Source organism: Osmerus mordax, chromosome 14 (assembly GCF_038355195.1).
Source record: "Osmerus mordax isolate fOsmMor3 chromosome 14, fOsmMor3.pri, whole genome shotgun sequence".
In the NCBI taxonomy this organism is placed as follows: domain Eukaryota; kingdom Metazoa; phylum Chordata; class Actinopteri; order Osmeriformes; family Osmeridae; genus Osmerus; species Osmerus mordax.
In genome coordinates this window covers 5,770,981-5,783,349 of record NC_090063.1, presented here as the reverse complement: position 1 = coordinate 5,783,349, position 12,369 = coordinate 5,770,981, and the positions used below count along the sequence as shown (strand labels likewise).

At 54.6% G+C, this 12,369-nt stretch overlaps 1 protein-coding gene across 1 annotated transcript in view; it reads right to left on the bottom strand.

Moving 5' to 3' along the window:
• Positions 1–181: 181 nt before the first annotated feature.
• Positions 182–12,369, bottom strand: part of ric1 (RIC1 homolog, RAB6A GEF complex partner 1) — a 21,669-nt gene continuing 9,481 nt past the window's right edge. Inside the window, 25 exon segments of the mRNA XM_067250854.1 lie at positions 182–1,928; positions 2,025–2,213; positions 2,322–2,499; positions 2,645–2,827; positions 2,934–3,226; positions 3,368–3,504; positions 3,704–3,862; positions 4,065–4,784; positions 4,905–5,021; positions 5,127–5,265; positions 5,381–5,541; positions 5,717–5,806; positions 5,944–6,054; positions 6,176–6,214; positions 6,319–6,528; positions 6,742–6,912; positions 7,104–7,152; positions 7,808–7,952; positions 8,432–8,520; positions 9,102–9,193; positions 9,335–9,397; positions 9,399–9,472; positions 9,706–9,848; positions 10,659–10,766; positions 11,590–11,669. Of these exon segments, the coding sequence (XP_067106955.1) occupies positions 1,619–1,928; positions 2,025–2,213; positions 2,322–2,499; positions 2,645–2,827; positions 2,934–3,226; positions 3,368–3,504; positions 3,704–3,862; positions 4,065–4,784; positions 4,905–5,021; positions 5,127–5,265; positions 5,381–5,541; positions 5,717–5,806; positions 5,944–6,054; positions 6,176–6,214; positions 6,319–6,528; positions 6,742–6,912; positions 7,104–7,152; positions 7,808–7,952; positions 8,432–8,520; positions 9,102–9,193; positions 9,335–9,397; positions 9,399–9,472; positions 9,706–9,848; positions 10,659–10,766; positions 11,590–11,669 (4,050 nt within the window). The 3' untranslated portion in view covers positions 182–1,618.

Sequence of the window (12,369 nt, the reverse complement as noted above, 5' to 3'; positions counted from 1 at the left end):
TAGTGAAGATAGTACCACACTTCCAAACGTCTGACAGGAACAGACACACAAGACAAAATGGCTGCTTGTAAGCCAGCGCTCATGAGCCGGTCCTACAGGACAGGCTCATGAGCCGGTCCTACAGGACAGGCTCATGAGCCGGTCCTACAGGACAGGCTCATGAGCCGGTCCTACAGGACAGGCTGAGGAACACGGCTCCTCCTCCTCACCTAGCAGCGCTCATGAGCCGGTCCTAGGACAGGCTGAGGAACACGGCTCCTCCTCCTCACCTAGCAGGGCGCTTCGCTGGAACCTCCGGTCCTTTCCGTATCACAAAGAAGTGCTCCAATCCGCCCAGCCTCACCCATCTCTGACTAGACGACTAGAGAACCAGAGACGGTCGCTGGTCCGTGAGTCTTTGGTTATCTGGTTCCGTAGTTGTGCTGCCGTCTGCTGTGAGGCCCTGACTGGTCACTCCTGACCCATGCATATGCTGAGAGAAACTCTGGACTGGCAGGACATGAGCAATATTAAAGCTAGGTGATCCATCGATCAATCAATCAAGCTGAATATCAGTTTGATTGATTGACGGTGTTCGGTCAGGGCCATAGAGTATGTTTCTAACCTGACAATGTCATCTCTAAAATGACCGCAAATCAGAGAAAGAGCAAAAAAATAACAACAAAAACGTCACTCACCTCTGAATCCTGATTTACACTCAATACATTTTGGTCCAAAAACATGAAAGTGACAGCTTGATAAAACAACCAAATGGAGAATCAAGTCTGAGAAAAGTCCTTTCTTTTGTCAATTTAAAAACAAAGACTGAAACCATAGAAGGAGAAAATACATGATAAAACTACATTTCAAAATTGCACAATTTAATACTGATGGACTTGAAGAGGGCACCATGTTTGTAGTCTGTAGTGGAGACTAAGAATGGTGTCCACGGAACCACGGCGACATGGTAGCCGGGGAAACGGGAATCATAAACCATACCTAATGGTGTCTGTAGTCTGAATCCGCAGACACGCGCCTATGTCATTGTTGTGTTTTATGCACCAATGTTTTAGTATCGTCTTGACAACCCTATTCATGTACTGATGCTGAACACACACACACACTGTGCTGAAATGGGACAGGACTCTGTCAGAGCTGGACGCCTGGTGTGCTGGGTGGGTGGTGTGTGTGTGTGTGTTGGGAGGAGGGGGGGGGGGGGGGTTAATGGGTCAAGGATGAAGGCTTTTCGAAAGAACACCAGGACATGACAAAGCTATCCCAAAATATTCTAAAACCGTTGTTCAATATGAGGTATGAAAATATATGAGACCACTTCCTTCTCTCTCGACCTCTCTCTCTCTCTCTCTCTCACGTGTGGGTACGACTGTCCCATCCAGCTGTCTGTCTGTGGAAATCAGACGGCCAGACGTCTTACAAGTGGATAATACTGCCCTGAAGAACCACAGAAGAAGAACTCAGACACGCACACGCAATCTCTGCATTCATTCACCACAAAATTGATCTGCAGTCAATTCTCCTGTCAGTCAGCCAAACCCCAAAAGCCAATTGGAGGTGTCCTCGTCAAATCCCCATGTCTCTCCACCAGTGACCCCTGACCACCCCACCCCGGTCACAAAGGTCAGGACAGGGTGCAGTCATAGGCCCCCTCCTCGTTAACCTGCTCCACCTGCTCCTCCAGGGGCCTGTCCTCGGCTGGTCTGGGGAAGGCTCCGGGGGGGTCCATGGAGGGGAGGGCCATGCCCAGGCCGGAGGCCCCCCCTCGAATCAGGCTGTCCTCTGCCGCCCGGGGGGTCGGGATCCCCCCTTCCGCCCCCAGCTTGGAGGGGTTGGCGGGCTGGAAGACCTCCGGCTGCACCTGCTCCACCACCACCTCCATCAGCTGCTGCAGCTGGGGCCGGATGAGGCTGAGGAAGGGCTTGTAGCCCAGGCTGCAGGGGGGACCACAGGGGGGGGTCATGGATTAGTAAACACCTCCACACATGAATCTGGTACGGTAACGAGGGAGAGATGGGAGAGAGACTGACCAATCAGTGGAGGCCCAGGCATCTACGGCCAGCAGACCGCTGCGGACTCCCTGGACGGTCTCGGCAGGAACCTCAGGACTGTCCAGGAAGCCAATCACCTGCTGGATCACGCTGGCTTCGCGTAGGATCAGACCAATCACAACACACCACTCCAGACACCCCGCCTCCATGAAGACATGCAGGAGGTACCTGCCGGACAGGGACACAAGAGTGAGAACTTTCTCTCACACACACGCACATACACGCACCTTTCCCTCAGTGCTGCCCCAACCCTCACTGAACACACACAGCTCTTACCTGAGCTGCACCTGGGACTTGTGAGGGCCCTTATTGGCCAGCTCCATGGAGATGTGTTCTAGCTCCGCCTGGCTGAGGAACAGGGACGTCAGGTTCTCATCCACCATCGTCCAATCCCCATCCACCACTGAGCTGGTCTCTGTCAGGTCTGTAGCAGAGCCGATACTGCAATCCTCCGCTGGAGAGAGAGAGAGAGCGAGAGCGTAAAGAAACAGAAGGAGTGTGATTGAGAGAGTTGCTGACTGACTGGTTCGTGAGCGTGTTTGCTGGCTGGTGTGCCTGCCTGTTGACAGGTCTCGAGTGTGAGGACGGAACACACTCACCTTTACCCATTAGCGGCGACAGGAAGGCCTCGTGTGTCTGGGGGCTGTGGGAGGAGCTGGAGTCCGTCTCCTTAGGCTCCGCCCAGGCGTGGTTGGGCCGCGCGGACTGTGGGGGCGCCGTGTCCATGTCACTGTTCACCAGGCTGTCGGCCGACTGGGACTTCAGCAAGCGCGAGCTCAGGACTGGAGGGATCACACACACACACACACACACACACACACTGTTTAGAGAGTCTGAGAATGACATGTCTCTCTACCATCCCTCCTCCACCACCTGTCCCCTCCTCACCCCCGCGGCAGCGTCCGTTCTTGAGCGGCGAGCTCAGAGAGCACGCCGGGATGACCGGAAACGGCCACAGGAAGTCCCTGTGCAGGCGCTTGAGGGCGGTGACAAAGTCGTCGACGCGGGCCACGCGCGTGCGCTCGCGGCACAGCCAGCCAATCAGCTCGAAGCCCAGCTGGGCGGAGAAGCAGCCCAGGTCTTTGAGGCGCACCTGCTCAAGCAGGTGGCGGGCGTGGCGCCACAACATCATGTCTATGTACATGTTCTCCGCACTCTCCTCCTTGCTCCACCTATCAGCCCTGGAGAAAGGAGAGGAGGAGGAGAGGGTGGGGAGAAGTGGGGGGGAGAAGAGAGGAGAGGTGAGGAGGGGAAGGGGGGTGGCATTTTCTTACTCTGGCCTTTATTTCAGTGCTCTACCACGACGACTGTGTGTGTCTCACCCTTTAGCGCAGGGTCCTGAGGGCATGCTGTAGGTCTTCTGCAGGCTGAACTTGCCGGCGGCGAGGCCGTCAGCTGACTGAGACAGACTGATGCTGCGGTTACGAAAGAACTCAAACCCTCCTGTAGAGCTGGGCTCCTGGAGACACACACGCATGCACAGCTATGAGGGCCAAAGACTACAGGAGATCTATTCTGTTACCGTGGTAACATTTCCTGTTGCGCAACCACCGGCTGATGTCCCATTGAACAAGAATGTTAGCGGAGGGCAAAAAAAACAAACAAAAAACACAAGCCACCCTACACAGACATGCTGATAGGACAGCTCATCCATTTACCTGAGTGGTGGGCGTCGGGGGCGGGGTCTCCATCTCCCCCGAGCCAATGGCCTTGAGGAAGCGGATCATGTTACGGCAGAGGTCCCACTTGCCGTGCTCCAGCGCCGTGTTGAAGAGCAGCGTGGCGTGCTGCCGGCTCACGGCAGGAACCTCCATGTTCTGCGGACACACAAGAACGTCACGGTCCAGCTCAGGACCACAGCTTCTCCCACCGCTACAACACAGCAAGAGCCTTTAGACAACTATACCAGTGTGTGTCCTGGGAAGTAACCAGGGGCAGGTTTACCCAGCCATACGGGCACCCAAAACCCAGGTGAGTGACCGTGTGAGTGACCGTGTGAGTGACCGTGTCAGTGCCCACCTGCAGGATGATGAGATAGGAGGCGGCCGTGTCGAGGTCCTGCGCCATCAGACACTCCTCAAACAGGTCTTTGGGGTTGCCGACGGCGGCAAATAAGTAGTTCCAGAGCGCGTACTCGGTCTTGCGGGCGCAGTGCACGATGGTCTGGAGGAATAGGGGGAACTCGGTGATGAACTTGGCCACGGTGGGCAGCAGGGGGTCGGGGATGGGCTCCCGCGACGTGGCCTCCTCCTCCAGGACCACGTGGACCATGAGCTCCATGACGTGGGGGAAGTAGGGCAGCGAGGCGCAGGACTGGGCCAGCAGCAGGGCCTGCTCGCCCAGGTTCCTCACCAGCAGCTGCCTCAGGATGTGGTGCAGGTAGATCTGGGAGGTGCGCTCCACCGTGCAGTAGGGGAACAGCGCCTCCAGGGGCGCCCGCCGGCCCTGCAGCCCGTCGTACGGCACTGTCTCGTTGCTGGCGCCCAGGACGAGCGCGTCCTCGAACAGCACGGCCAGCGGGTAGATGTTGATGTGGAACGGCAGCATGATGCGCCGCGACAGGAAGGAGTGCGGCTTGCGGTGGTCGCGGGGGAACAGCGGCAGCCACACCTTCATGCCCGCCTCGCCGCACGACAGCCACAGCGCCTCCAGCAGGTGGCGCTTCTTGCGGTTGCTGCGGCACGTGGTCCACACGTTCTCCACGCACTGGGCCAGGACCACCGGGGGGCAGAACGGGAGCTGGGCCAGGGGGAGACGAGGGGGTCAGAACCACACAGGAAACTGGACATCAATTCACCCCCCTCCCTCCCTCCATCCATCGTTCCTCCTCCCTCCCTCCCTCCCCTTCCCAGGACTCACCAGCTTCTCGTGGTTGGGGGGGGTCTCCTTGTCTCGTACCTGGGGTCCAGACCGGTCCCTCTGCAACATGATGAGCTGGCCAGCCAGGTTCAACATGATGCTCTCAGCCATGCCAGCCTGGGGAGGGGCACAGGGAGATCAGTACTGTGTGTGGGTGTGGGTGAGAGACAGAGAGAGAGACAGCGAGAGAGAGACAGCGAGAGAGTCAGTGTGTGTGTGTACCTGCTGTGGGGCCTTGAGAGAGATGCCGGTCTCGGTGCGTACGGAGGTGAGGGTGACAGACACCACCAGGGCAGGGTGAGGGATGTAGCGCGTCATGGACACCTCCTGCAGCAGCTCCACACTGGCCCACAGGTTAGGACTGGAGGGGGGGGGGAGAGAGAGGGTTCACGTGTTTGTGTGCGTGCCCTTGTGTGTGTGTGTGCGGGTTCCTTAGTGCACGTGTGTGTGTGTGTGTGTGTGTGTGTGGGTCCTACCCGTCCTGCCTCCTCTCCAGCCTGTACAGGCAGATGCAGCAGTCGGCTCTGAAGAGGATCACCATGTCCCGGAACACGTTGAGCAGCAGGGAGTCACAGTGCAGCTTGGTGGTGGAGGCGAAGGCGTTGTCCAGGTTAGACGACCGCAGGTACAGTCTCAACTGCGGGGGGGGGGGGAGGGAGATCATCAATACACTGATGCACAACTCTCCTTGTCAATTAATAAAGGCCAACAGCACATTTCTATTGAGCTTCCAGACTGCCAGTCAATCGGTAAGTGAAACGCAGTCTTGGACATTCAGGAGAGCTGGATCTCTCAGGAGCGACCGGACTAACCTCCTCCTGCCGGTCGATGAAGTTGTAACAGGCAACAACAAGAAAGTCGTTCCACCAGGACAGCCCTCCAGTCACCGTCATGCTCTGCTCCTGGAGACACACACACACACAGGTTAACCTTGGTACACACACACACACACACACATATAGGTTAACCTTGGTACACGCACGCACAATTCTTATCCCCATCTCTCCCTCCCTCCTTCCCTCAGAGAGCCAGGTGGTACCTGAGTGATGTTTCCAAACAGCTTCCACTTCCTGGTGTGGAGGGAGTAATGTGCAAAGCCCCGCCTCCCTGCCACCGCCATGCACTGGCCCGCCGTGTCGATCGCTGCAAACTGGAGACACCCAGAGGGTTCAAACACACACACACACACACACACACAGGTTACCAGACTGTCAGGCAGACAGAGGACATGTTAACAGACAGGTAGGTTAAACAACAGTGACCTCACTCACCCGTATGGGCCAGTTGCTCTCTAGGTATGTGCTGTGGATCTGCAGGGGAGAACACACAGGGTCGGGTTGGTGCTTCGCTCGCTTTGAGAGCGCGCGTGTGTGTGTGTGTGTGTGTGCGTGTGTGCGGGGGACGGCGTCCTCACCTGGACAACATGCCAGTGCTTGTGTCCCAGTAAAGTGCTGAGTCCCTGAGAGAGCGATGACGGGGAGGGGGCGGGGGGGGTCTGGTGGGGGGGGCTGCTGTCCTGCGGGTGGGGGTGGGGGTGCTCGGAGGCGCTGGCAGCCTGCGTGGGGTCACCGCAGGTCAGGAGGAGGCGGTCTTCTCCGTGCAGCAGCACATGCTCCTGGTTACTCTACGTGGAGTCAGGGACAGGAACCAGAATAAGCACCCGTATCAACTGTTTACACACTCGTCGAGTGTGTGTGCATAGCGGTGCACCGCTTTTAACCGTGTAGGCAGGCGTGTGTAAACGTGTGTGTAAACATCTATGGGTGGTGTGTACACAGTATCCTGTTCCTAAGCTCGCTCTTGAGTGTGTGTGTGTGTGTGTGTGTGTGTGGCTCACCGTGCAGGGGTTAACAGTCAGGGCGCTCTTGATGAAGGGGAACTGCAGGATGCCTGCCTGCTGGGAGGGGGGCGGGGCCGCAGACATCTCCTCCCCCTCCCCCGACTCCTCCCCAGGCCCCGCCCCCCTGGTAGGGATCACCCACAGGTGGTAGCCCTCTGCCCCCCAGCTCTGCAGAGAACCAGCACCAGTCAGGGAGGCATCGTCACAAAGCAAACACTAGGCTAGGCCGTCAGACCACACAGTGAAGAGGGAATGTATCAATCACTGAAGCTTGTCCTTAGCTGCAAGGGTGTGTGTGAGTGTGTGTGTGTGTGTGTGTGTGTGTGTGTGTGTGTGTGTGTGTGTGTGTAGGTTCTCACCATAGAGCTGATCTTAATAGGGTCTTTCTTCGTTCCGTCTGATTGATACCTGCAGACGATAGTGAGGATAGAGAGGGTGAGTGTCTTTCTGTGTGTGCATGGGTGTGTGTGTGTCTGTGAGTGCATGTGTGTGTGTGTGTGTGTGTGTGTCTGTGAGTGCATGCGTGTGTGTGTGTGTGTCTGTGAGTGCATGCGTGTGTGTGTGTGTGTCTGTGAGTGCATGTGTGTGTGTGTGTGTCTGTGAGTGCATGCGTGTGTGTGTGTGTGTCTGTGAGTGCATGCGTGTGTGTGTGTGTGTCTGTGAGTGCATGTGTGTGTGTGTGTGTCTGTGAGTGCATGTGTGTGTGTGTGTGTCTGTGAGTGCATGCGTGTGTGTGTGTGTCTGTGAGTGCATGCGTGTGTGTGTGTGTGTCTGTGAGTGCATGCGTGTGTGTGTGTGTCTGTGAGTGCATGCGTGTGTGTGTGTGTCTGTGAGTGCATGCGTGTGTGTGTGTGTCTGTGAGTGCATGCGTGTGTGTGTGTGTGTCTGTGAGTGCATGCGTGTGTGTGTGTGTCTGTGAGTGCATGCGTGTGTGTGTGTGTCTGTGAGTGCATGCGTGTGTGTGTGTGTCTGTGAGTGCATGTGTGTGTGTGTGTGTCTGTGAGTGCATGCGTGTGTGTGTGTGTCTGTGAGTGCATGCGTGTGTGTGTGTGTGTCTCCTCACGTGAAGTCCTCCCCCAGCGTACAGATGAGGTGAGCTCCGAACACGCTCCACAGTGACAGGCCGCCACACTCCCAGGTCACCATGACTACGCTGCAGTCAGGCGACCAGCGGATCAATTTGACCGCGCCAGTCTTGTTGTACGAGTCTAAACAAGTTAGAAAACAACAGTCATCAAATCAATAGTTCTTCATGTAATATGAATATGCAGCCAGCAGGTAAGTCAATGCACAAAACGTCAACATATCTAGGGAGAGACTGGTTAAAGATCCAAAATATGACTTCACTGACTTCAACTGCAGGAAGTTATCAGAAATGTCATCTAAACATGTTTGCCGACTTAAAAAAAAAATCTACGTTAGAGTTTGACTGAGCCTCAGAACAAATGAGAACTTAAAGCAAAATCTGTTGATATCTGCTGTTATTCCACCCCTAGCCACTGGGTGGCGGAAGTGTCCCACAGTCTGAGAGGAACAACATCACTCAGTGTTACACAGACTCACTGGGAGGACAGCTTAACCTGCTGTTGCTGTCTGTCCGCGATCTCTCTGTGATGTTATTGTTAAAGAAAGAAGTACATCTTAGATGTAGGCGTGTCGGTGACCTACAGGGGGCAGTGTCTCCTACCTGGGTAGTGTTTGGCGGTGAGCTCCAGTTTGTGAGACAGTTGCATGGATCCTGTAGTGGTGTCAATCATGTACACTAACACTGACCCACTAACGAGAGAGAGAGAGAGAGAGAGAGAGAGAGAGAGAGAGAGAGAGAGAGAGAGAGAGAGAGAGAGAGAGAGAGAGAGAGAGAGAGAGAGAGAGGAGAGAGAGAGAGAGAGGAGAGGAGTCAGGTTTCTCATCTGTCAATCAGGCTTCTGTCTCTGTTTGGTTGCCATCTCTACCACACACACGCGCACACACACACACACACACACACACACAGGATTAAGCCAGCTATCTGCTACATAAGAATATTAATAGGTAAATGAATTGAGCAGGTAAACTGCTATTCAGACACAAGATAAGTGTGTCTTTGTGTGTGTGTGTGTGTGTGTGTGTGTGTGTGTGTGTATATATGCGTGAATACGACATATTCAAACTATGACACAGAGTGAAAGAGAAAGGAACTAAGAAAGGGGCGAGAGAGGTGAGAGAATGTCAAAGTGCACAAGTCCCTGAGATCAGACTGGCGAGCACACGCACACACACACACACCAGTCACACAAACACACACACGCTTTCTAACTCACGCACCAGATGTGCAAAAAGGCGCACCCCCACACACACACACACACACACACACGTACCTGGTGCAGCCGAAGGCCATGAGTCTGTACTTGTTGTTGACGGCCACACACATCCCATCAGTCACATCTGCTGCCCACACGCCCTGCAGCTGCTGGGACACGCGGCACAGAGCACACCAGTCACACACTCCTACTCTCCTCGTCTGCATTCCCCATGTTCTCTCTCCCTCTCTCCGAGGCCCTCAAATGTGTGTGTACGTTCAAAAGAAAATGGTGTGTGCGTTGGTCCTCACATCAGCAGTGATGGTGCTGGCCAGTGAGGTGATGAAGCCTAGCCTCCCGTCGTCCAGCACCACCCGCGAAGCCGTCCAGAGTCACACAGTACTCCATGTCTCTGATGTACGCACCCTCCAGGTCCAGAGAAGGACCGCCTGCTCACACACACACACACACACAGGAGAAAAAGCACATGCTCAAATACAACAGAGAGATCGTCAGACAGACAGAGAGAGATCATCAGACAGACAGAGAGAGACAGACAGACAGGCAGAGAGAGATCATCAGACAGACAGAGAGAGACAGACAGACAGGCAGAGAGACAGACAGACAGGCAGAGAGACAGACAGACAGGCAGAGAGACAGACAGGCACACACACAGCCATACCTCTGGCAGACTGCAGGTCCAGGGAGAAGGGCACCGTACAGAGGTTGATGGCCTTCCTGCCGTTCGAGACCCCGTCCCAGTGGAGGATGTGGAGATAGCCGTCTGCCGTGGACACCAGCAGGTCCTCCTGGAGAGACTGCAGACTGGGTGGGGGGGGTGGGGGGTGTAGAGTGGGACATAGTTAGACATTTGACAGAATTTGTGTATTTTTGGTCATTCTTAGTGTGTGGTCATTCTAAAGTGTGTGTGCAGAGAAGCAGCCAGCTGTGAGAACAGCTAGCAGTGCCAAGCCTCAACGTCTCCACAGATATGTGACAAAACAAACACACTGTCTGTGTGTGTGTGCGCGCGCGTGTGCGGGAACTATCAGTGAGATGTAAAAGCAGACCATTGTCGTTCAGGCCCAACGGAGAGGAAGGTCGGGGGGGCAGACCTAGTCCTAGTCCTGGTTCTAGTCCTGGTTCTAGTCCTGGTTCTAGTCCTAGTCTTGTCCGTTTCTAGAGCCCACTAAATGTGCTCCACTCTGCTCCTACAGTAACAGTAGCTGCATCCCTACAGCCTGCTCATTCTAATGAACCTGCTGCTCACTGGCATGGCTGACAGCAGAGAGAGATGAGGGAGATGAGAGACAAGAGAGCAGGAAGATGACAGGGCATGAGAATGAAGAGAGAGAGGGGGGCCGAAGGATTGTGACAGAGTAAAAGGAAGAGTGGGGAAGAGGAAGAGAGATTGACAATGGAGGGAGGGGTGGACTGGAGCTCTGAAAGGGACGAACTGACAGAACCAACTGCCTCTCTCAAGACAGACGAGAGAAAAGAGAAATGTCAGAGACAGGAAGACAGGGAGGAGGAGCCGCAGGAGAGCCTCTCATCCCCTGCCTGCTTCTCAGCTGGGGGAGAGGAAAGCGTGTGTCTGTGTGTGTGTGTGTGTGTGTGTGTGTGTGTGTAGACTACCTGGTGATGGGAGCCTCCAGGTCCACAGGTTTCTTCATCTCCAGACTGAGTGCTGGGGCACACTGCTCCTCCTTGTAGCCTGGGGTGACCTTGACACGGGGACTTCCTCTGTGAGCGCGCACACACACGCACACACACACACACGTTAAACGGGCTATTCAAGCAGAATTCAGGAACTGATTTGACAAAGTAGAGTGTAACGTGGCCAGACTTCCTGTTGGAGCTGTGAGTGTCTGTGTGTGTGAGACAGACAGACAGACAGACAGACAGACAGACAGAGAGAGAGAGAGAGAGAGAGAGAGAGAGAGAGAGCCAGAGAGAGCCAGAGAGAGCCAAGAGAGAGAGCCAGAGAGAGCGAGAGGAAAGACAGGAAGTCAGGGTCAGCAAAGCCTCTTTCAGATTGAGCCCAGTAAGGCCTAAAGGTTGACCCAACTATTTGAAGCCCCATTCTTCAGTATAGTATAGTACAGTGTATTGTTGCCATTGCACATGCATACGTGCAGGCAGGCAGGCTGGCCAGAAAAGGCTGTGCACACACACACACACACAACATTAAGATGAAGATTTCAAGCAGATTGAATGACGCCTAACTGCTGTCCGTATTACAAAGAACACACACAGACACACACACACCTGTGGGTTACATGAGATGGGTGTGTTAAATGTTAATGTGCTGAGCGCTGACACTGGGGTTGATTTGGCTTTGTGGTCAAACCAAAGGAGTCAAATGGCATCATTTCCTGTGTGTCTGTCTGCATGTGCATTTCCACTTCTGTGTGTGTGTGTGTGTGTGTGTGTGTGTGTGTGTGTGTGTGTGTGTTTCTCGCTAACCCACAGTACTGAGGACAGCAGCAGGGCATAGGGTCACATAACTGGACCTTCCAACTTTAACCTTTTCACTTCTACTGTAAAAGTGTGTGTAAACACTCACTTGGGGTAGACTGGTTCGTAGAGATACCGGTCCTCCCCTCCTCCAATCACATCAAACAGGAGGACGTATCCATTGGCAGCCTGGAGAGAGGGAGAGGGAGAGAGAGGGAGAGGGAGAGGGAGAGGGAGAGGAGAGGGAGAGGGAGAGGGAGAGGGAGAGGGAGAGGGAGAGGGAGAGGGAGAGGGAGAGGGAGAGGGAGAGGGAGAGGGAGAGGGAGAGGGAGAGGGAGAGGGAGAGGGAGAGGGAGAGGGGGAGAGGGAGAGGGAGAGAGGGAGAGAGAGGAGAGAGAGAGAGAGAGAGGAGAGAGAGAGAGAGAGAGAGAGAGAGAGAGGAGAGAGAGAGAGAGAGAGAGAGAGAGAGAGAGAGAGAGAGAGAGAGAGAGAGAGAGAGAGAGAGAGAGAAAGAAAAAGAAAAAGAGAGAGAGACAAAAAGAAATAATTCATGAGGACGGTGTGTCAGGTGTTATTCCATCCTGCCGTCTGCTGCCCAGCACACACGCACACACACACTAGACACACACACACCTACAGGGGGTCAGATGGCTGAGCGGTTAGGGCTATTAATCAGAAGGTTGCTGGTTTGCAAAGGCACTTCACCCTACTTGTCTCGGGGGGAATGTCCCTGTACTTACTGTAAGTCGCTCTGGATAAGAGCGACTGTTAAATGACTAAATGTAAATGTACATTAGTCACAGCAGCTCTATTGGAGAGGTCCATGTTGTGGGTTCCTTGTGTTAAACACATTTAGAACTACGATATAATCCTTCTCAATCCCAAGCCT